The sequence below is a fragment of the Gallus gallus genome, chromosome 2 (assembly GCF_016699485.2).
Source record: "Gallus gallus isolate bGalGal1 chromosome 2, bGalGal1.mat.broiler.GRCg7b, whole genome shotgun sequence".
In the NCBI taxonomy this organism is placed as follows: Eukaryota; Metazoa; Chordata; class Aves; order Galliformes; family Phasianidae; genus Gallus; species Gallus gallus.
In genome coordinates, this window is record NC_052533.1 from 115,100,864 (window position 1) to 115,126,397 (window position 25,534).

Genomic DNA, 25,534 nt, shown 5'->3' on the forward strand with positions numbered 1-25,534 from the left:
GTTACTATGTATAGCAAATCAAAATTCACCAGGCAGTACAGCAGTCTCCATTCTGCAAATGCCCAGTAATAATTTTACATCAGTAAAACAGTCTTTTTGCCTGATCTCTATTCCTTGTTGCAAAAAAAAAATCTGCTCTTTTTAAGAAAGAAGTGCAAAGCCCCAAAGCACCCTTACATGGTAATATCTTTGAAGCACCTTCCATGGCAAACATATGTTAAGTTAATAATAACTTCCTGTTATCACACTACCGAATTCAAGTATTATTTAAAAAAAAGGACCCCTGAGATGGCAAGAATAAATTGAATACAGTACCTGTCTACAGCAACGACAACACTTTGGGAGCTAGTTTCACCAATGGACTCTTGAATACTTGCTATTTGCTTCCAATCCACGTTTCCACCAACTCCAGTAAACAAGATGTGAAAGTGGATGACAGATAACACAGAAAGGGCAGAGAAGAAAGAGAAGTCATGTCACTGCAGTGCTGTTATTTTTAATTCACAGTAAGTATATTATTACTTTCCCATGCAAGAGCAGGCATCTCAGTGAACTGCTGCATAACCTTCCTAAGATTCCCTATCCATACATAAGTTCATTAGTTACATTAAGCAGTCCACATTTTGAACTTTTAGGTGAATATAAACACGAAAAACACAATTCAAAAGCACAAGAACCACCTTTTGCTCTCCATCTTTAAATGGATCCTTGCTACTGAAAAGAAACAAACTAGGACAGAGAACACTGCACAAAGGTGAACATTTCTCACTCTATTAGCAGCAAGTAAGTAAATCCATCCTGACAGGTTTCTTTTTAATCATTCATAGAGAAGTACTCCCATCAAAACTCCATCTCACAGGTACATCTCAAGTACAGCATGAGGAAAAAAGAAACAACTCTGGAAGACAGAAACTGTAAGCAGCACCTGGAAAAGCTTGTATTAAAATGCTAACTTCAGAGAGTAAATTTCTCAAGTTTCCTGTAACTTCTAAGCTCCCCAACATCAGGAAAAACACAACAATCTTACAATCACACTGGGTAATTCTACTTATACGCAAGCTTTTTCTCTTAAGCATCCTATCAGAAAGATAAGAGAGAACAGAAGATTCAAAGAGCAGTGATTCTGTTTTCAGCTTTGCAGAGACAGAAAAGTTTTTACATTTCAGACTGCCTCCCAAGAGCCTGCCATTTAGTCCTGCTGTGCTCCGCAGCTGGAGGAGGCTTGCAGTGATGGCCATCAGATCCAGCTAAATAGGGACATTTGAAGAATTCTCCTAGGACTTTGAATAACTTTTCTGCAGGCATACATATACACAACCTTGTACTAGTATTTCAACAACTTGTAATACTGTTGGATTTGATTAAAACTTTTATTTTAAGCATACAGATCAATTGCCAAGCTCAACTGGTTTGAATATAGGTAACATCAGCTAAGAAATGCACTGCTCTGTGTGAGGTGAACTGGGAGAGGTATTTTGAAGTCAAACAATCCTAACCAATTCTGCCAGTTTACATGAAAACTTCTTATTACCATAGGATTTATGATCAATGCTGTAAGGCCTCCGGAGGCAGCTGATTTTCTTTTTTTTAATATGCATTTCTATTCCAACATTTATGAGCTCTTTTACAAGGAAACACAGTCACTTATGTAATTTTGCTTCATGAAAAATTAATTCCTTAAATTCACATTGTCCAAGGAGGACTTTCAGCTACCAAAAAAGCCACACTTAGGCTACAACTTACTCATTTTTGTCTTACAACTCTGCAAATAGAAATTAGAGACAAAGAAAGACGAACTTTCCAGTTAAAACACCAAGTTTTAACTCCATTCCTATCAAGGAAATAAAAGAATAAACGGCTATTCCTTTACTTTTACAACACTGGTGCCTGTGAATGATGCTGTGAATTTTCAAGTAAAACCGAAAAGGTTCCCAACAGAAAGAGTGATGAAGACAATGAAAAGTAGGTGCTGCAAGAGTACACAGCTGAATGGCTCTTCATGTGGTAAATGAGCCTTTTGTTTTGCTTTTAAACACACACCTCTACTTCAGCAATAAGAGCGAATGCTGCTGCATATGTGCACCAGATTTTGGACACAGGTTTGAAAGAGGAGGCTTACATGACATCAGGCTGCAGCTTCACTAATTAAACAACTACTTGCCCATAAAATGTATGGCTATAAACATTACAGGTTCTTCAAAGGAATATAGTTTTATGGATAGATGGCTGGAAAGCTGTATTTCCAGAAGTCACCCCAGAAAAAAAAATCTGCAATGTGATTTGTGAAGAAGAGTGAAAAAAACTGAGAAAAGTCAAGAAAGGGACCCTGTCAGAACACGGTCACTTACCATATCAAAACTAAATTCCAGTGAGTTGAACATCTTCCAGTAAGATTAAAATTATATTATTAAGAGAAAGTAGTTAAATTTCCGTATGAGTATAGTAACAAGCATCCCAGAAATTCAATTTGGGCAGAAATGTTTTTATGCATTTGGGCATACGTTATATTCCTTAGAAATATAGTTGACAGAAGGAGAAAAAAATGTTTATGAGCTGGATCTACACCAATGACTAGCAAGTATGACTTAGAGACACCTGACTACAGTTTACATTCTTGAGCTGTTAGGACTTAAAATTTTTAAGGGCCTGTCACTGCAATGTAGAAATACTCTCAGTACTTGGAAAAAGCAAAACTGGATCGGTCATCAGGGAACACTAAAGTGCAGGATGCATGTGATGAGAGCAGAGAGAAGCACAGTATATGAGATGTTGGCAGATGCAGTGATTTCCAGGGATAAGGTTTCCCTTCAGCAGATCTTGGCAAGGTGAGGCAGGCCAAGGCAGAGCACGATGGAAAGAAAAGGGCTGACTGCAAAGTGAGAACTGCAGGAGGATAATGAGGATGAGTTGAGGGCTAAAGGGTAACTAGTAAAACAATCATTACTACTCTGAAAGAACACTGCAAGAACGATAAAGCTTGAGGGAACACAAAGGTTTTGCTGGACTGTAGATAAAGTCACTCACAAAGCAGGAAATACCTAGCAACATCTTGAAACTGAACATTTCTAATACTCTAATAGAGTTATACAGCCTGTATTTCCATACCCTACACCTTTCTTCATACATGGTACAATATTTAGTGTGCTAACTCTGGATTATTATTTAATCTGGTCATAAGATCAGCAATACATTCTTACTTGATCAGCTTTAAAGAGAAATAAAGTACAATTTCCCAACATTTCCTACTTTCTCATCCCAGTGATAATAGTTGACAGAGCAAAACAAATATTCCAGAGATGCCTACTCAAAGCTTAAGATAAACATATAGACATCATTTCAGAAGGATCACTCACACTCAGATCTTTGAATCTGACAGTCACCAATAATGAAAACAAGGTGCAAACTGATGTGTGCCTGCACATGAAATACTTAGTATCTACATTACTTACCCAGCCCTAGCCCCACAAATTCATCAGGTGCCTGATCTTTTGTTCCTGTAAAAGAACCTTCCCTGCCACGCACTGTCCCTGAGATGTAACGAGGTTTTACTCCAGTTCCTATTAGCTGTGCCAGCTCAAGTTGACTGATGCATTTCAGAATCTAGTACAGAGAGAAAAGAAGTTGGTCAGCAACAAAAAGTAGCTGAAAACAGTAAAAACAAAAACCAGAAGGCAGATGTTTATAAATTAATCTTTCTTTTGCCACAAGTGTTCAAGGTCAGTATTCTTGCTCTTCAGTATAAAATGAGAAGTCATTTGAATATTACAGCATTAGTCTCTTGCAATTTTTTCTCAGAGCTGGGCACGTTTTGCTACTTCTGCCAGCTGCAGAATAAGCAATTCTATGTAATGTATGTGTGAAAGTATATATGTGACACTTTACGATAGAACACTATTTATGCACAATTGAACACACGAGTACATTCAAACTCAGTAAGCATTCTTACAGCTCAAAAACATTAACTTTGGTACCTCATGCCAGGAATTTCCTAAATAGTTTCCATCTGTATGAGCCACTGTGATGAGAGTTTTAATTGTGTCAATATTCTTCTGCTTCATTTCAGTAATACCAGAACTCACTGTAAGCAATGTAAATCTTGCTAATGCTTGGACGTAGGCATCTCTTTCAAGCTACAAAGGAGAGAAAAAAGATTTGCTTTCCATTTTCTCAGTTTCCTGTTTTTAGTACAATATGTAATTTTAACAACTATACAATTTGCCTTTCTCTTTTTTAAACTGAATTTCTGATGCATTTTACAGAACAAAAGTCTCACCAATTCTTCTGCAGTAAGCTACAGGCTGAAGTCAGGATCCCTGTACTCAGGAGCATGAAGTATAATGTGTGACAGCACAGAACATGCAGGACACAAAGGTCATTAGCTTTCTAAGTCTGTTTGTTACAGGGACTATTTTTCCACCCCGAAAGAGGATGCTGGTTCAGAAGAAACACAGTTTCTTAGCTAAGCTTTTAGCATTCTTTCACTGCACCTGGACCTCTTCTCAAAATGCTGCCTTAGCAGATTCTCCCAATTTTTACTTTTTTTTTTTGCAACAGTCTAAATGACATATCTATAAAGCATCTTTTTGCCAATTCTGCAGAATTGCTAAAAAAATATCTGATTTAACCTACACACTTCGGACACCTCAGAAACATGTGAGACGACCGTTACAGCTGGGCAAACAGCAACAGGTCTATAATCTATGCAGATGAAATCCACCAACGAGGCACAAAAGGGAGTATGCCACACACAGGTATCCGATTTCTAAGTATAGGGTGCTATGAACACCAAAGGAAAGACCTCAGGTCTCATATAAACCTATCACAAATCTAGAAAGGGGATTACAGCTGAGCTCACAAGCAGATTTGACTCTTCTGTCATGTACGATTCCCAAAGTTGAAAAAGTGAAAAGACTGCAAATCAATGAAACAGACGGCAACTATGAAAGATATTTAACTGTTTGAATGCCTAAGACTGTTTTTAAATCAAAAATCATTCAGCACAAAATAACAACAAACAAAATATAAAAAAAAAAAAAATCTCAGAACGTATTTTATAGAGGGAGCAGGAATATCACAACAGAGGGCAGCAAGAGCTGAATTCCAACACAGCCATACAGCTGTCCCATTCAGCCCCATCTACAACAACAGAGCACGCGGGTAAAGACACAGCAAATGAAGCACAAGCATAAAAGTGGAAGTTGTGTGGTATTAAGTGAATAAGTTTTGGAGTCTACAAACTATTTATCTTCTGAAAAAGGGATATATTTTTTTATCTCTACCTTCCCACTCTGCTCCATACATATATCCCTTCCTTTTCTGATCCTTTTTCTAAGCCATCTAATTAAAAGAGAAAAACTAAGCCATGCATCTATCAAACAGAAATTAAAACAGATGAGGTAACTGATCTGCACATATCCTTTACATGCACATCTTGTCCCAGCCACTTAAAGAAAAAACACAGAATGTGACAGGTTGAGGTTAACAGTATAAGTAATGAAAACAGAACCTTTAGAGAGGTTTTACTGTGGTCAGAGGTGAGCACACGCAGCTTAAACTCTATTGTGTAGTTACACAACTAAAACTAAGCATCTGGCTCCCTTCATTGCCTCTCTGGGCATGTAAAGTAATGGTTAACTGTTGTGAGACTAATCTAAAGTTCTGTATGTTTATTCACCAGTACCAATCAAGGGCACAAGAAAAATGTGCTTCCAAGAGTAAGGATCCTTAATTTAACAGAAGCACAGACCTGCCAGACTACTTCAAACCACCACAACTCTCTGGCACCTGAAGTCAGACAATGTTTTCACCTCATCAGGACCTTGTGTAATGGAATCACGTCCTGTACTGTACTGTAGTCATCAAGAAGCCAGTACTGCTTATAACAGTAACAATAAAACTGAATTCCCGCAGAAAACTAGAAAGGAACATCAGTTCTGAATTGAAATAAACAGAAAACAATGAGAAGCATTTCTTTTGAAACACCTCTAATTCAGTGAAGTTTGCACCAAACTAACGGAAAGGTGCAATTGCTTCTTCTATGTTCTTGGAACACTGGGATCCTGAAGCAAACATGTCCTTGCCCACCCCAATAAGGACAGACCTCTGCAGGGCAGACAGGGAACCTCTGCAGCTGCTGAAACCAATATTTGCAGCAGTTCCATGTTTGCAATTTAGAAACAAAAATAACAGAAAAGTGAATTTCACTGCATAGCTGTAGGCTTCAAGGAAGGCTTTGTTAATCAACTTCACGTCTGTTCAGTTCAGGACAAAAAAGAAAAAAACAAAGTGAAAAGACAGGGAGAAATCATAGAATCACAGAATGGCCTGGGTTGAAAAGGACCGTAACAATCATCTGGTTTCAATCCCCCTCCTACGTGTGGGGTTGCCAACCACTACACCAAGTAGCTATACGAAAATTCCCTATGTGCCTTACCACGTTAGTTCTGAAAGCTAACTAATTTACTGTATCAGAGTGAAAGAATAGAGGTAAGAGAAGCGTTTATTGTCTTATCACATTTCAACAGTTTGTATTTAAGTTCGCCTTACATGTTCCTTTTTTTGGAGAGGGGGTAAACTGGAGGGGGTTATTGTTTTTGTTTTTAATTGTAAACAAGAAATAGTACACGAATTTGGATTAGATTACTCCTGTCTTCATTTATCCCTTTGGAGGGCTTATGGCATAGTAGTCTGTCACTTAGTACGTTTACTACCTATGATTTTAAAATGAAAAGCAAAAACCGAAACCAATCAACCAAAAACAAAGCTCACATTTAATCAGAATTACTGTTCTCTAGAGACAAAAAGTCTGGAACTCTTGGCACTGCACTTAATGCAAAATACATTTTTATGCATTTATGTCAGGAAAAACATTTCCATTGTCATTAAGGTTAAAATAGTACCCAATTATTAAAGTCTCAATTTAGTGTTTTGTCTCTGTATTTGAGAACAGTATTTCAAATACAGTTCACAGCAATATTATTTTACTTATGAAACAGCCTAGAAAGCCGTGTTTTACATAATATCACCTACACTAAAAAAAAGCTGGAAAAGAAGTACTTTGTTGGAAGTACTTGTGGGGAAACAAAAATTCAGTCCATCAGCATGACAGCATTTACCACAGAATGACAGGAAAGATGTCACTTTATTTAAAACACTCTCAGTCAAATATAATAGAAAGATTTCTGTTGGAAGGAACCCTTAAGGATCAGCTGGTGTAAGACTATAGTAAACACAGAAGTGAGCAGCCTCTAGGAATTACAGTGTACAGCTTCAGCAACAAGAGCTTTTAGAACAATACTAACACAATGTTGCTACTTCAAGTATTGTCTCAACCTTAATTTTAATGTTTATTATTTTACCTGTATATTGAAAATGCAGGCAATCCTGATGGCACACCGTATGCCCTCCAAACAAAGAGATGCAACTTCTGTGTCATCACAGTCCTGTAGACCCACACTGAAGGCAGCTAGGAAAGGTGTCCATGCCAACTGAAACACATGCAAAACAGAAGTTACATTAACAACTGCTAGTACTTGAAGAGAATAAATGTTACATTTTCAACACTTTGCTGAAGCTTAAATTCAGTCCTCAACTCATAATAAACCTTGAAGTTACCTTCTGCAAAAGGGAAGAAGTTACGAGAGATGTCAGAGAGAAAAAATAGAAGTAATACAGACACACATTCCCATACAGAACCACTGTCACAGCAACCAACAAAAAGTCAACTTCAGATAGCTAAAAAAAAAACTATCCCCAAAGTTATGTCAATTAAATGCCTATTACAGTTTTGGTACTCCCTACATAGCCTATCTGTTCTACATGAATACTTCACAGAACAAGAAATAAAAGCAGAGCCAATAATTATGACAAGAGCAGGCATGTTCAACTCTGCAGCATACAGTGTGTTTCATTGCAAAGAAAGCTATGGACTTCAGTAAGTCACATTCGTCCTGGTTAAAAAAAAAACCAACAAGGTTACAAAAAAGTAATGCGTAAGACAATGTATTTTATTAATCCAGCTACAATTACTCTCAGACAGTAGAAGGCTGCATATAAGGCCAGTGTTTCCTCATGCCTTGGGTGGGACTGCAAGCATACTACACTCAGCTAGACATTACGGCAGGAGAATACACGTGCTTTTGTCCTTGTGGCTTAAGTTCCCTTTCCAACATGCAGAAAAGGGGATCTGAAGATGCAAAGGATTCTGTCAGAACAACATGCAGTTCTGAAGAGGAAACCACAGGGTATCAAGAATAATTTTAGCAATAATTACCCCAAGACACCGCAGATGCAAGACAGAATCAATGGCCACAGCAGGCAGCAACAGACTTCACGCAATTTCAAGTGAAAACGATTCATCATAGAGTTCTGGATTCATTTAAGCTAGTAATTCCCAAAGCACTACCTTGATAAACCGCTTAAAACTTGCACACATCAGAACATACCCCTGGGACATTGTTAAAGAATTCAGATGAACTCCTTGATCCAGGACTTAATTCCCTACTGCACACTGTAGAAGTGCAGTATTACTTTTTCTTCTTTTTCCTCACTTCCTTTTATTTGAATTTTCATCAATGCAACCAAAACCAATGAGAAATACTGCAAAACTGAAATACTTTCCTCTGTAAAGAACCACTGAGAGGTCATTATGCTATGCTTTGTAACTACATTTACGCTGTTATTTATAACAGACTTTTGTCATGAAAGGTGAAAATTCATTTGGAGTGCTTAGATGGTTGCATGAAGTGTACTATTGTTCTGATTTAACCATTTGGCAAATCTACCTATACAGCTGTGATAAGTTTTACTTTATCATCAATGGGTGTAGAAATTTAGAACATTTGCTGAAATCTAAATTATAAAGTCTAAATAAACCACAGGAGATTAAGCATTTATAACTTCAGCATCTCACGTTTGGCAAGACATCTCTCCCTCCAACATACGTACAGCATTGTCATCAGTTCTTTAATTAGCTTATGGCAACAAGAAAACGTCTCTTATTAACTTCACAGAAGATGTTCAGGGTGTTTCCCAGATGGTTTATATTTTGCTCTTTGAAAAAAACAGGGATTTTACAAATGAACTTCTCAGATACAAAAGGCTAGGAATGTCAGATCAGTAGGGCTGGCAATACAAATAGGAAACAAAAAATCTATGATTTCTTTACGTGCCTGTATGCAAGTTATTTCATTTCAGTCTTTAAGAAGACAGCAGAGAGAAATGGCATACAGTACATCTCTGCTAAGTAACGTCTGAAACTAGATCTTAATCAAGGGCTTCATTCTGCATTATTCTGTATGGAGTAATGAACTACTTACCAATTATTAATACTGGTGATAAACAACTTAGAATTTTGCCTCACAGACAGCAGTTTCACAGCTACATCCTCATTCCCTCTCTAGCCAGGGCCTAAAGCTCAATTTGACCTCATAGCACACTGCATCAGGGAACTATTTGTCTCTTTTCAGGGTAGTCTTCTGAGGATTTAACTCCCTGGATGAGTTCACAAAGGGGTCATATGAGCACCTGGGACAAGGGCAGCAAATGAGAGCGTACAGAAAGAGCACAACGATCTCTTTCAGTATCACTTTACCAAAATTAATTAGTGGCCAAAGATTACATCCACTAGCATTCTCTGACACAGTAAGCTATTGAGCATATTTTATAACTACAAAACTGAGTCACTGGTATGCGAAAAGGCATTTGGGTTGCAGGTAACTTTGCACCTACATAATGGTAAGGAAGGCTGTTTAGAATAATACAAGTTTTAAAAGCAAACAAATAAAAACCATCCAAGTTTAATACAGGTCTAGCTACCTGCCCCCAAACTGGACAACCACCTAAGTCCCTCTGAAATACTCATTTGAAACAGAGAACATCAGTTCCCTCCAGTGCCCCTCAGAGACCCCCAGTGCCCTGATAACTGCTCCCCCAAAATGTGAAGTAATCACTCTTCAGAGCAGCAGGAGGGACTCAACAACAGACTGGGATAGTTTGAGATTGTTTGGACTACATCTCCATACATGAAATAAAAATTCCATTATTTCAAGTTTGTAACTACTCTTTACACTTCTTTTTCTCTCAACACTCCTCCGAATTTTTCCACTGTATCAAGGCACACAAACTCCTCAAACCCCAATGTAAACGGAACTGCAGTAGAAGTTCACTCTTCCCTTTACATGTTAAATAACTCAGAAAAGAATCAAAACACAGCGGATATGTATCTTCAGTATTTTCAACAAATTCTGTCTGTCAGCTTTTTGTATGAAGAAGAAACTCCGTGACATTTGCATTAAGTATCAAAAATGTAGCTCACCTTAAACATGGGTCTCACATGCTCCAGGTGTGTTGCACTGGTAAATGGTGCCTGAACATGACTCACTGCCTCCATAAGAGCTTTAGCTGTCTTAGCCATTTGTTCCATTTCCAGATTATACAGAAGCCTTCTCTGCTTTTCACTGGCAACACCTGCAAACACATTTTTTCCTCTTTTTACATTTGTACATCTATAGCAGTGGCATCTTCTGGAGTTTCAGAAATTTTCTATCAAGTTCCATACTTGAATTTGGGTGTTTTTTTGGTATTCTCTTTATTCTCCAAAGTTACCATAGAATCATAGAATGGCTTGGGTTGAAAAGGACCACAGTGATCATTGAGTTTCAACCCCCCTGCTATGCGCAGGGTTGCCAACCACCAGACCAGGCTGCCCAGAGCCACATCCAGCCTGGCCTTGAATGCCTCCAGGGATGGGGCATCCACAGCCTCCTTGGGCAACCTGTTCCACTGTGTCACCACCCTCTGTGTGAAAAACTTCCTTCTAATATCTAACCTAAATCTCCCGTCTTAGTTTAAAACCATTCCCCCCCTATCTTATCACTATCCACACCTGTAAAACAGTAATTAAGTTAATGCATCAGCAAGGTAGGATATTGACATAATTTAACTTAAGACAAGTTTGTGTGTGAAATGTAACCTAATTTGGACCCAATTTGCATAAAAACCATTCCTTCTCTATCACTTCAATTGACAAATAAAAATCATATCCACTAAGTTAACTTCAAATTGAATGGAAGTTACATAGCAAGCCATCACCACAGCAAACCTCAGAAGTACAGGGACATCCTTTTTCTCAGAGAACTACTTTTCCACCTTTTCCCTTCAGTAGTGGAACGCCCACTTTATCAAGAAATACAAACTGAAGCCTAATATACGTAGCTTTTTAAAAATTGTAATTAAAAAATTAACTGAGTGATTATTGAAAATCGGATGGGTGTTTTTTCCAGATAAAATGTCTTGCAAGCAATCTGTTCAAAAGACTAACCTAGGACTTCTGCTTAAACATACACAAATTTGGCTTCATTAGGAATAAAACAACAGTCTCTCTTAATAATCTCTGTCTAACAGCTAGAATGAGTAACTTCTGAATTTTCACATGGTGCAAACCACAAGAACGTCTATCTGGTATTAGAGGGAGGAAAATATAATCTGAAAAGCATAGTCAGCTAGGGCCCTGTAAATGGAACAATGAAAGATTTTGGAAGAAGTCTGCTTACTGCAGGAAAAAAACAAACAAAAAAACCACCACAATGCTTAGCCCCAAACCAGAAGGTACTATTACTGTGTTTGCTCTGCACCATGCCTATTTGACAATACTCCTATTTCATGAAGCCCTCATATGTATCTCCCTCTTGCTGGTCAACAGCAGAACCCATATTCAGCACACTCAATGCACTAAAAACCAGAAATTCAGTAGCACAGGGAAGTGAAAATAAACAGTTGCATTTAACACACATTTGAAGGTAGCAACATGCATTAATGTCAAGTAAAAGAACATGACATGAGTTACGTAAGTCTATTATTGAGTTATATAAATCATACTGATTTCACTGTTCTCTCATTTTAAATAGGAGATATAGTTACATGACACTGAAGAGCCAATGCTAACTGCAGTTACTTACTTTGCTTACTGGATTTTGTAGGTATTGTTAATTCTTTTGTTTCTTTCATTGAAATCTTCTTTCCAGCTATTTCATTATAGATAGCAGACAGATATTCTTCAGGGAGATCTTTACTGTCATTGATACCTCTATTCATTTTAATATATTGTTCTTTTGTCATTTTATTCTTAACCTGAAAACCAGAAAGAATCTTTTAATACAAACAAGAAGCATGTCCACAGAAGTTAAAACACTGCCTAAAAGCAACTGGACAGATAAGTTACCATGAATTTGTTGATTCAAAATAAATTGTTAAGTATCCAACATATGCAAGATTTCTCTATCAAATCTACATCATGGTGCATGGACATGTAGGCACTACAACACTGATAAATATTCAAGTAGGGTCTGTAGATATATTAGCCATACGTTACCAAAAAATACACTGTTTTCATACAGACCAGACTATTTGTTCTAAATATAATCCCAGAATTGAATACTTTTTGCAGTTTTTTTTTTTTTTAAATAATGATGGCTAATTACTAAAGTTTCAAATATTATGCACTGCGGGAGTGAGCTTTTGTTTGCTGAAATAAGGCTGTATCATAACTGTCTGAAATTAGGAGTAGATTTGTGCTAAAATCAATGGGTAAGTAATTACACAAGTTCTCTCTGAGATGGTAGATTACTACTTTCAGCATTATATCCAACACAAGGTAGGGAAACAACACCTTACAGAAAAGGCTAACCAAAACAACTTAAAAATCTTCATATCCATGGAAGAGAATAGCGTTACTTAAAAGGCACACAAACTTCACCTACTGTATGTTTTATGTGCATACTAGCATCCCTATCTCTAAATAGGAGAGATATGAAGGGTAGACTTAGGTGGATAAGGAACTGATTAGAAGGGTGTAATCAGGTTAATGGTCAATGGCTCTACATCCAAGAGGAAACTGGTAACGAGTGGTATCCCCCAGGGGTCTATCTTGGGTCTACTACACTTTAACATCATTAGCAATGACACTAATTAGAGTGCATCCTCTGCAAGTTTGCTGATGACACTGAGCTGAGCAGGGCAGTTGATACATAAGAAGGAAGTCAAGCAATCCAGAAGGACCTTGATAAACTCAAAAGGTGGGCCCTTTGTGAACCTAATGAGGTTCAACAAAGCAAAGTGCAAGCTTTTGCACTTGGGTCGAGGCACTCCCAGATATGTACACAAGCTGGGAGAAGAACTCTTTGAGAGCAGCCCTGCTGAGAAGGACTTAGGGGTCCTGGTTGATGAACAACTTAACTTGAGCCAGCAGTGTGTACTTGTAGCCTGGAAAGCCAATGGTATCCTGGCTTCCACTAGAAAAGGAGTGACCAGCAGGGTGGAGGTGGTGACTGTCCCCCTCTGTTCTGCCCTCGTGAGGCCCCAGCTGAAGTACAGCATCCAATTCTAGGGCTCCCAACACAGGAAAGATTTGAAGCCTTTGGTGAAGGTCCAGAGGAGGACCATAAAGATGATCCAAGAGCTGAAGCACCTCTCCTATGAACACTAGCTGGAAGACCTGAGCTTGTTCAGTCTGGAAAAGAGAAGGCTGTGGGGAGACCTCACTGTGACCTTCCCATATTTAAAGGGAGATAATAAACATGAGGAAAATGAACTTTTTACACAGTTGGATAGAGATAGGCCAAGGGGGGAATGATTTTAAACTAAAAGAAGGGAGATTTAAACTGGATGTCAGGGGGAAGTTTTTTACTGAGAGAGTGGTGAGGTGCTGGAACAGGTTTCCCAAAGAGGTTGTGGATGCCCCAATCCCTGGAGGTGTGTAAGGTCAGGTTAGATGGGGCCCTGTGCAATCTGATCTAGTATTTGATCTAGTGGCTGGCAATCCTGCCTATGGCAGGGAAGGTAGAATTTGATGATCCTTGAGGTCCCTTCCAACCCAAGTATTTCTGTAATTCTGTGATTAAACTGTACATTAAGCTTTTATAACTATGTTGTCAAAAAGGCTGAAAGTTGGATGTCTACAGATGATAAACATACTTCCATAGCAACATACCTGTGGACTGTGAAGATCTGTTGTCAACATGATAATTGAGTAAGCCAAGACATATGCAGTGTCTGCACTAGCAAAAAGAGTTTGCCTGAGTTGAGAAAAAAGAAAAATAACAGCAAATTTAACATATTAGGAACTTTTACTTATTATTCAACTTTCCAAAGTTCAGGAGATAAAGCATGGCTTACCCTTGGTTACATTCTAAATATCTAGCAGCAAATTTCTCCATTAGCCGATCAATTTTTTGAGCCTCTCCTGGAAGGCGAAATCCCTCCAGAAACAGACGTAGAGCTGATACAAAATCCTTTCCTGAGAAGTCGTGTTGGTCTACGTATGCATACATGACTTCTTTGTTGAATTTATCATTGTCTCCCAGGAACTCCCCAACCTGAGTCTAAAATAAGAACAGAGAAACACAAACTAGCACACTTACACTGGGAACAAGGGGAGAGAGGTAGGCAGAATAAGACCAACAGACTCATACTGCCAATACATTACACAAAAAGAAAGACCTGAATGTAGCTCAGACACACACTGCTGCTTCTCCTCTACTCTCTAAAGCAAAGCATTTTGCTTAGCTATTCCAAGGCTCTCTTATATGCTCTATATGCCTGCTTTTCTACTTCTCTGATTTGACTCGTACCATTTTGTTCTATTAGACAAAGACCACATGTTCAAAAGACGGTATTACCAGTGACTGTTCCTTTCTCTGCTCTCTATAGCTAGGGAACTTACAGGAATGAAAGGTTTACTAACATGAACTTGATTCCCACTACAGTACAGACTTCAAATGCCTGAAAGCCATGCCCAAATATATGTTGGTCGTGTTCAAATACATCCCCCGATGACTGTCAGTGTCACTATCAGTGCTACTTTGGATTCAGAAAAAGGAGTTAGTGAAAAATACTTTGCATTCAGATAAGGATGTCTGTATATGTAAACTGAGGTTAACCATTTTTGGTGGCTGATTCTAAATTCCAGTACTGAAATTCATCACTGAAGCCAGAGCTGCAATCATGGGTATATGCCTACCTTTCCTTAGGAAACAACTGGGTGGCTACTAAGCACAGTGGTGTGGACTGTTGTTTAAGAAAGCCACGTCTTATCTGACAATACCAATGTAAGATATTCCCATCCTCTTCTACCAGATACTGCAGGACAACCCAAAATTCAGCAACAGCTCCCTAGCAGTAAATCAAATCAAACACAGCATCTAGACTAAAAAGCTTTCCACTGGGAGGCAGCAAATGCACTTTTCACGTTGTCAGTGCCACATTATTTTTAAGCTGCCTATAAAGTACAGTTAATTCTGGCAGTCCCCTTCTGGACTCAATAAATACAGTTAACTAAAATACAGGCCTAGGAACACCAGCAAGTCTTGAGTCAGCTCAAGTAGGCCTGTCTTTTTACATTCCACTGAACTGTAGGATGCTCATAGGACAGGATACAACTCTCTTTCATACTGTATTACTAATTCCATGACTTCTCAAACTTTCAAAGACAGAAGTTTCCTTCTCCACTGCACAAGCACATTATACACTTCAAAACACTCATGTGACTGGCAATTAATATCAAAACATCAGCATAACCAAGAAGAAACATCAGGAAAACAGTTCTCTTACTGAATCTAATCTCTCCTCCTGGTGCAAGAACTGAGCAATATCTTCAGGGGTAGTGCCAAGCATTCCTTGCTCTTGCAGGTACTGAATCCCCCTCTTTGGCTTCTTATTGAATCTGTACAATCAAGATCAGGACGGAATGAGTTAACTCTCTTACCTATGCACAAACCCATAAATGCTTCAACAAAGAAGACTAAATAAATTTTGGATGAGAGATCAAAAATCTATACGTAAGTATTTTCCCTTTATCAAACAATGTATCAGAAAGGACTAAGTTATTCCTGATTATTCCCTTCATCAGACAATGATTTTTTACTCCTGTGAATGGCCACCTCTACCTCTTTCTTATGTAAATGCCCTCAGGGCATCCAAGCAGGTCCCACTAAACATAGCTATTATTTATTCTGATTTTCTGTTTCTGCTCTTCCCTGATCTAACAAAAACAAACTAGAATTCCATGTCTACTGCACATTCCAGAACTGTATATGCATGTATACATATGAATATATACGTACATATACGTACAAATAAAATGCATGTTTTGAAGTGTTATCTCCAGGAAAAAAAAAACATACACTCCACAAAATCAGAAAATTCTTGATCTGGAAAGGAATAATTATGCTTTGCTGCTCTTCATTTTTGTCTCTATGAACGACTCTATATATCCGTGAGTTGCCTATAGGAATGGAAATGCACTAGACAAGGAACCAAGCAGCAGAAAGAAACTGAAACACTGAAGGTCTAAGGCATGTTTTTTCAGAGTCTCAATACTACACTACAGAAAACTTCTAGTTTTGCTTAAAGTGATCTCAATGAAGAGATGAGGTGACAACTCTGAAATCGCATGGAAGGTTCATGTCAGAATCCATGAGCAGTGATATTAACCTACTGTTCAAATTATGAAAAAAATAATGAATTAGGAGGAGACTATTTGAACTTCCGCCAGTAATGTGTACAGCAAAATAGGTACTATTTAACTGATCACGTGAGTTCAATGTTCTTTATATACCAATTAAAAATCTTATTTTTAGACAAGCAGGTCTGGAGAAGAAAGAACAAACATTCAGAGTACTCATCTTCTATCTGTGAGGAATTAGGTTAACACAAAACACTGTTGACAGGCTCCAAAGGGGACACCATTCAGCACTCTTTCACCAGAGGAAGTGCTGTTACATCCAGAGTTTTTTTCCTAACACAAGATGAGTATCTATGAGGAGAAGGAAGAAAAACCCAGGAATCTTCATAGTTCCAAAAGAATCCACCCTCCCATGGGTGACAAAAGGCACTCACAAGTCAATTCCTTGTTCTATTATTTCCTTTTGTTGCTTTAGGACCTCAAACTGCTCCGGGTTGTCAGTGCCAGACATCTGTGTGCTGTAGCTGCCAATTCCTGATGAAGCAGTAGAATCCAGGGAATTTAAGCTTCCATATCTGTTAATTGTCTCAGGGTGTTTGGTTTCATTGCTGTCCTGTTCTGTAGGTTTTTCTTGCCCTACAAATTGAAAGGATTACGTATATAGGAAATACAGTACATTCAAGTGAAAAGAAACTGAAATCAAGTCAAAATAATTCTTCAATTATTTTTCAAATCCTCTCTAAAGGCTCCTAAAAATTAAAACAGTTATCATCAACGATCTATTTATTTTGCCATAAATACTCTGGTTTTGTTTTCATTGGGAAAATAAGCAAAAGATCACTACAGTGCATCAAGGAGGATTCTTTCAGTGTATCATGTATTTGATATTTAAATTACAACGATAATCTGTAGTACTTAGGAAAAAAACAAGAACAACTTAGAAATCTAGTTACAGATCCTTTTATTCTCAAGGTGGAAGTTACCTTTGACACGAAGCAAATCACACTGAAAGTTTCTGAAACAGACTGCCTAAAAATGTTTATGAACACACATGACAAGTAGTTGGTGCTCTCACACAGTTCAATGACAGTAGTGCTAACCACCTCTAAGCTTCCACTTCCACATTGTTCCTTCAACTACCAAACTAAGCCTTTAACATAAAAATCCTGGTATAACCTTAATAGTTTTCATCTCAGGCCAGACTGAAACAAGAATAAAGCAAGTAGTGATTCAGTTACTGCACTATTTACAACAACGGAAATTTCATTAGCTATATATAAATAAATCATAGAATGGCTTGGGTTGAAAAGGACCACAGTGATCATCTAGTTTCAACCCCCCTGCTATGTGCAGGGTTGCCAACCACCAGACCAGGCTGCCCAGAGCCACATCCAGCCTGGCCTTGAATGCCTCCAGGGATGAGACATCCACAACCTCCTTGGGCAACCTGTTCCAGTGTGTCACCACCCTCTGAGTGAAAAACTTCCTTCTAGTATCCAACCTAAATCTCCTGTCTCAGTTTAAAACCATTCCCCCCTATCTTATCACTGCCCACTCTCGTAAACAGCTGTCCCCCCTCCTGTTTATACTCTCCCTCCAAATACTGGAAGGCTGCAATGAGGTCTCCCTGAAGCCTTGAAAAGAAAAAAATCACCCTCCATCCTGGTTGCTTGAATAGTAATTTAATCAATATGAAACTAAAGGCATTTCAAATTACATTTTATGGTCTTCTTTCAAGTTAGAAATATGTGAAATAAAAGGATTTAGTAATCTCCAGTGTAACAGCATTATAGGAATTCATACAATTAAGACAGACAGATCATACAAATGACATCGATCCATGCATGAGGTTTTACCAATCTGGAAACTAGAAATATCAAAATACTGTAGAAATGCACTAAATTCCAGTGGCACGTTTTTACATTTTACATCAAAAGAAAGATGTCTCATGTCTTACCAAGTGTTGTCTGAGAATTGGGATTTACATACTGATCCTTACTCCACTCCACCATGCATTTCAAGATTGATACTAAGCACTCCAATCCTTTCTTCCTCAAACTTAATTCCTAGAAAAAAATTCAAAAGAAATACATTAGTGGAACAAAGAGTTCAGTCTTAACTTATCATTTCAAGAAACATGAAATTTCAAAAGGTTTGGCAGGTTTTTTTGTTTGTTTGTTTGTTTTTTACCTGAATGTTGGACATGCCAAGTTCTTGGCTACCTCTTCCTTGAGCTATCTTTGATAGGTCATTAACCAGCCTTTCAAATATATTTGCTGCATTTAAATCACAATCATAGTTCACGTAGATGTCCACTACACTCTGGGCATCTATAAACAAAGTGACATTGTCAAACCTGGAACCAAGACTACATCATTCAAGAAAAGACAAGTACAGATTTGGTTTTCAGAATAAAAACGTAAAAACTATAACCAAGATGACCTTAGTACCTGCACATATCCGTGTCAGCGTCTGTATAACCATCCACTTATGATCAAATGAGCTAGTAGATGTTTCCAAGATATAGAGGAAAATTTCTTTGAAGAAAACCTATTATTTCAGGAAGAGGAAAAAAATCTGTTACATGCACTGTAGAGAAATTTGATGGCTAATATTCCAACACATAAGTCCAAAAGCACATGGATAACAGAAAAGCAGCATTCTAGAAAAACAGAAGATAAGAAAATAAAGAGAAGAGTTAGAAATAGAAAGTTAGAAATACAGTTTTTGTTTCTTATGTTCGAATCAGGACTTCAAATTAGTACTTACGTACTTCTGGACAGCTAAAAACTTGTTTTATACTCTGATCACTCAAAATCAGAAGAACCAAGAATGTTGTGAAATACTTAAAGTCAATTTAACCTAACAGGAAATCTAACATACTTTTAGAGTTCAAAATCATTTAAGATTTGGAAAGAGACGTTACCCATCACAAACTATTTTCTCTACAAGATAATGATATGGCACAGATGTAAAGAACGGCAAATTATGTTGATTTAAAGTATCAGTATCATTAGAAGGGAGATATCCTGATACAGGAAGATCACTCTACAGCAGCATCAAAAAAGTACTGGTCAGACAGCACTAAAAAAATGCAGCACATCCATTAACAGGAAGTTCATCTTCCAAAACAGATATTAACTTTCCAAGAAATTACTTCAGTGCTGATGCTGCTGTTTAGAAGTGAGACTATTTAAATCCCCTCTCAATTGGGCCCTCACCACATGCATTAATATTATAACCTGAATAGTTTCAACTGGTTTTGCTTAGCAGGTATAGCAGGCTTTTTCTCACTTCTTCCAAATTCCATGCTAGTCACCAGCTAGAGATAAGTACAAGGCTCATTTCACTTTAACTCACATACTTCTGGAAAAGCAAACAACAAAACAAAACTAACAAAACAAACAAAAAAAAACAACACTGATTTCCAAGCAACACTGATGGTATGGCCTTTCCACAAGGAAAATGCACTAAAAATAATTTCATTTTGTTGGCCTCTTTAGATTAAAAAATGCACAAAGCACAACCTCGGTTACATTCTTAATAAGGATCCCTATGAGAATATGAGATTCAACACATAACAGATCAAAGACTACTGTAAGTGGAGCATAATTTTAAGCATTTAAAAACACTGAGAGTAATGTGGTAATAACTTTATGGAATCCAAACAGAGGAAGACAATTTTAACATACGTCCTGCTATGAGCAATTCTTAGTTTTGGGGAGGGCAAAAGGGGTGGAAAAGCAGAGATAAACATCTTAAGTACAAAAACATTTCAAGCTACAAGAGAAATTAGCTGCACAGTCTGCATACTTTGAAGACGCTTTAGATCTCTATGCTTCTTATGGGGAATTTTTGCTTCTAATGTCAGCTTTGGAAAAGCATATCGCATGATGAACAATTTCTCAAAGTTGTGCTGATTACATACCTTTAACTAGTTAAAAATAGTACTGAGCACTACGTCACTTATGGCAAATCATGTTATAGAGCTGAGCTTTTATTTCTAGCATATCAAAAAATTAAACTGGAAAAGAGCAATTGGTTTGGTCAACTGCTAATAAAAAGAAGTGCTAGCTTATTCACCATCGCCAAAAGACAGTGATGGTTACGCACAGACAAGTGGCACTTGAAATTTTTTGATACCTAAGACCAGATTTGAATGAAAACCACAAAGCAAAAGGAGTAGGGGGAAGGGAAAGCATACCAGAATTAGCCATACATTACTGCAAATACATCCAGTGACCCACTTAGAAATATAGGTACAATAGAATTCAAGTAAGACCTAGTATTTAACTGTCAGAGGACACTGTTAGTGGAAAATTTAAGTCAAAAGACCAAGGGAGGGTCACTTTAAACAGAATCTGAAATTACTCTTTAAAATATGCCAAGAATATCTTGAACAGATGATGAACGCTGCCTCAATCCCAAGATCTATAGATTTTACATACTGTAAATCAGAGCATATGGCTCTCCTTACAGCTCCAAGACAAAAACTGAATGTGAAGATATCTACTTGTCTACCCACATCTTTTGAATAACCTTTAGGATCAGTAGCTGCAAGAAAATTCTTTACTCACTGTCAGGGAAAAGAATAGATTTCTTGAAACTATACTTTATAATAGATAGGCATTTAGCAGTATCAAGCACAGGAAAACTGGATTCTTCCTCCAAAGCTTTCATGAGACATCAACTCTAACAGCGACATCCACAGATAAAGAAATCCATGAATTCAAGGTCTTTATAACTAGAATATTATCTACATTTCTCAGCATCTTTTCACAAACTTGACTTCCACACTTAAGAGACTATCTGTAAATCAAGGCATGTTTTGCACAGTAAAATTTATTAGTTTATGTAAATGTCTACTTTTAAGTGATGAAATGGCCTACTTCTATTCCAAGACTTCGTTTTATGTTCAAGTTAAAATATGATGGTAATTTTTTTAAATAGCCCTCCTTAGAAAAATTTTCCCATCAGTTTTCCACTTAACTACTCAACTTGACACTGCCTGAAGTGTCACTTCTGATGTTACAAAGCATATCTTACTGAATCTGTAACTATTTCGAAGTAAATGCTGACATTTTACTCAAATGTGATTTCAAAGATATTTCACCAATTGCCACTGGCTAAGAAAGATCTTCTTTGCATGGACTGATCTGGAAAGTCTTGCACAAAAGCCGGAATTCAGGAAGAAAGAGAAATTTCTCTAAGCAACACCAAGCTACATATAAATAGAGACAGAAGTAGACTTAGCCCACCACACCTTTAAATTAGGAAGTCACGTAACATACCTCTATCTGCATCTTCAGATGAGTCTTAAAGTTTGAGAGAAGGGTAAGAAATATGGAAAGTGAAAGTTCAAAAACTTCTGGAACTGATGAGACTCCATTTTTTGACAGTGCAACACAAAGATACTGCTTAATAGCATTAATAAACATCTCATTTGTCCTGAAGACAGGTCCTGCATTTTGTAGAATGGACAGAAGCAACTGCAATGAAAGAATCTTTGACCGCAGTTCATGAGATCTAGAATAAAATTAAACAGTAGATCAGCCCAATAACGTACATGAAACACACACAAATTTGAAACAATTTGTTTGCTTCCACTACTACTGAGCCACCCTCTTCTGTAGCACGGCACACCTAATAAAAGTGACAACAGCAGGCAATACTATTCTTCCTTAGAGCACGAAGTACTTATTTCTCCACTTTAATGGCACTCTGAAAATCTCATCTAAAAGATCCATTCCATCTACAGAATCTTGACTACCAAAAGCTAACAAGTGACTTCAGGAATTCATTCTCCTTCCCTGTTTCCCCCAGCATGAAAAGAAAGGTAAGGACCATAATGAAAACATCCTTAACCTGCTGCTTCTCAATGCATCTGTTTCCTCTAAGAATGTTATTTTACGCTACTTATCAGTCACTAACCCCATCCCACTCTGAGTGCAGCAAAAATACATAATTTGCCTATTTTAAGTGTGGCATTAGCAAAATCGAGCAACTGTAGCATTGTCAAGTGTTCCACAGTAACAACCTGCTTCGTACAGACATGATGCATGACATCAAGAGTACAGTTGGCACATGACCACACTGTGCTTTGCAATGAATTGCAAAAATTTAACTATGAAGAGAATTTCAAATGTAAATTAAGTATAACGTATTGACTACTTCCAGGAAGTGTGAACTCATAACCCAATCCTCATGTGTGGGCCTTAGTAGTTCTGTGAGAAAGTGTAAGCTTACTGAATTTAAAAAAGTTTAAGGACTGAAATCTGTTAAGCAAACCTCCAGGGCATTTCTCTCCCATCTTATTTTACTCTAGGGGAAAAGGAGACAGTAAGTTGAAAAGAAAGCAATCTTGATGTCAACTTGTGATTTTAAGCTAAAGCTCCATGCCCAGTTAGCCAGGATTTTAAAATATTTTCATTAACACTTCATGGCTAATTTCTCTGAAAAGTGATTTTTACAGAGAGGAGGATGTATTTATTTATTAAATGTCACAGATATCCTATTTTCTCTCTTCCAATTACAGCATGTTTGTAATAATTCATAAAGCCATCAATGCCACAGAACCACAGAAAAATTCTAGGCGCTTCTCCAAAGTCAGAACATCTTTGAACGTCTTTGCAGATAATCCTTGTTGTTCTAAATGCCAATTTGTTCTAGATGAAGAGCCTAATCAGCTCTACATGAACATCAAGGATTTCACTCCAATGAGATGTGCTAAGTACCTTAATAGCTATTGCTGCCCTTCTAGAGTGAGTTAATCCTTAAAGCTTTTGGTAAATTGATACATTCTTAGATCCAGAGTACCAACTACAAGACTTTCATGGTATTTCCTGGAAGACAAATTCTCACTAAGAGTGAGGAAAAATGCCCCAATCTTCATCCCTGAATATCTTGACTTCCGGTAGTGCCTCAGAAGATAACAGTTTGAAAAACATTCTAGACTTCCCTTCAAAATCATTTGTACTGCACGATTTTCAGGTTATTAAATCCACCACACTACTATAAGTGATTAAGCTAGACTGTCTTAAATTCATCTAATTTAGACGTTAGATCTTGGAACAGTAAAGCTGATTTTAAAGAATACTGAACCTCTGACTTTCAACAGAGCTCATTTTATAGTTTTACTATCTTAGGAATGAAAAAAACAATCCCCTTTGAAATTATCACAAAACGTTGCTAACACACCAAGATAGAGGCACAAAGATTCCATAAGACATGAGGAAAGCCAAATTCTTTGCCAAAAGACACAATGATACTGTCACTCAGCCACAAAGGAGAACATTTTTTGTTTGTTTTGCAACAAACAGTTTGTTAAGCCAGACTCAAAATAAGGGTATCTTCAGTCGAAGGGTAAGATTTTTAAAACATTTGTGTTCTAGTTTAAAAAAAGCTATCAGAAGAGTTCAACCTGAGCAAGAAAACAAAATGCACCGTAACGCCAATTTGTCATAATGAATACCAGTTCAACGCAAAGCATTCAGTATACATAAGGGCTATCTAACATATAAGAGAAATATGGCGGGGCACAAGCTTAAGGTCTTCTTTACAAACCCTGCTGAAAAACATTAAACAGAGGAGCTAGGAAGAATACAATGAGGCACTGTATTACAAGAACAGGCATTATTACGAAACTTCTGAAGAGTAAATGGGTAATAGCAGATGCTTTCATTCAACATACAGAAATACATTAACATCGAAAAGGACCTTCTCAAAGGTACAAAAAACCTTTTAGTAATGGGGTATTGTCAGAAGTATTTAAATAACTTATTTTTATTTTCAAAGTAAAACAAAGATTCATTAGGAGAACTCTCAATTTTACTTACTTTGGATCTGGTGGTCCATCTGATAGGGGCTTCATGGAGAGTTTACACAGTGACCTGAATACAAGGAAGGCATCCTTTTGTAAAATGTGGGAAAACTTAGCACCAGGTGTAGGTCCTGAAGAATTTCCAGATTCCTAAAGAAGTTAACATATTTCAGTATTCCATTCTGCATTAGCAGGTTGTGTAGGGAAATCCCCACCTCCTAGCAATAAGAAGTTAAGATATTATACAAATATAACCAGTTCACTACAGCTTTATGGTGTCAAGACTAAACTAAAATAAACAAAAAAGGATTCTGCAGTACAGTTAAAATGAATGAACTCTGTAATGATATATGCTACCTCAGTAAAAAGCCAGAATTACATTAAAGACTGTCCCTGAAATTATAGACTAGTGGGAGATGTGGAGGTTGTGAGCTGTCTTGGGCAGTGACCACAAAATGGCAGAATTTTCTAGTCTTGGCACAGGAGGAGGGCCAGCAAAACTGTTCCCTTGGACTTCCAAAGGGCAGACTTGGAACTATTCAGGACACTAGTGGGGAAGGTCCTCTGGGAGTCTGTCCTGAAGGGTAAAGAGGTCCAGGAAGGCTGGATGCTCCTCAAGAAGGAATTCTTAAAGGCATAGGAAAAGGCTGTTCCCATGCTGTAAGATGTGCCAGCGGGGAAGAAGACTAATGTAGATACACAGGGAATTTCTTCTGAGGCTCCATCAGTAAAAGAGAGACTACCTCCTGTGGAAGAAGGGACAGGCAACTCTAGGAGAGTGCAAAAAAGTTCTTAGGATATGTAGGGAGAAAATTACAAAAACAAAAGCACAGCTTGAACTCAGCTTGGCCACTGGGGTAAAAGAGAACTAAAAACTTTTTACAAATATATTAACAGTAAGAAGAGGGCTAATGACTATCTCCATCCTTTACTGGATGTGGTGCAGAACGCGACCACTGAGGATAAGGCCAAGGTTGAGGTTCTCAACGCCTTCTTTACATCTGTCTTTAAAAGTCAGACCAATTACTGGAGTGTGAGGAACACTGCAAAATGGACCTAGTAGTGCTGGTTGATGCTTGGCTGAACACAGGCCAGTAGTGTGCCCAGGTGGCCGAGAAGGCCAACTGCATCCTGATTTGTATCAGAAATACTGCTGCCAACAGGAGCAAGAAAGTGATTGTTCCTCTGTATTCAGCTCTGGTGAAGCTGCACCTCCAGTACTGTGTTTAGTTTTGGGCCTCTCTCTACAAGAAAGA

The 25,534-nt window shown here is 37.7% G+C and overlaps 1 protein-coding gene across 4 annotated transcripts in view; it reads right to left on the reverse strand.

Moving 5' to 3' along the window:
- Window positions 1–25,534, reverse strand: part of ARFGEF1 (ADP ribosylation factor guanine nucleotide exchange factor 1) — an 87,474-nt gene that overhangs the window by 18,869 nt on the left and 43,071 nt on the right. For all 4 annotated transcript variants that reach the window (XM_418283.8, XM_040691065.2, XM_046928359.1 and 1 more), the window contains 15 exons: window positions 24,295–24,428; window positions 21,751–21,985; window positions 18,910–19,009; window positions 18,650–18,789; window positions 18,417–18,525; window positions 16,894–17,095; window positions 15,607–15,718; window positions 14,173–14,378; window positions 13,988–14,072; window positions 11,958–12,129; window positions 10,316–10,467; window positions 7,359–7,487; window positions 3,972–4,130; window positions 3,450–3,600; window positions 316–406 (listed from right to left, as the gene is read on the reverse strand). In XM_418283.8, the coding sequence (XP_418283.3) occupies window positions 316–406; window positions 3,450–3,600; window positions 3,972–4,130; window positions 7,359–7,487; window positions 10,316–10,467; window positions 11,958–12,129; window positions 13,988–14,072; window positions 14,173–14,378; window positions 15,607–15,718; window positions 16,894–17,095; window positions 18,417–18,525; window positions 18,650–18,789; window positions 18,910–19,009; window positions 21,751–21,985; window positions 24,295–24,428 (2,177 nt within the window). The remainder of the gene's footprint in view (window positions 1–315; window positions 407–3,449; window positions 3,601–3,971; window positions 4,131–7,358; window positions 7,488–10,315; window positions 10,468–11,957; window positions 12,130–13,987; window positions 14,073–14,172; window positions 14,379–15,606; window positions 15,719–16,893; window positions 17,096–18,416; window positions 18,526–18,649; window positions 18,790–18,909; window positions 19,010–21,750; window positions 21,986–24,294; window positions 24,429–25,534) is intronic.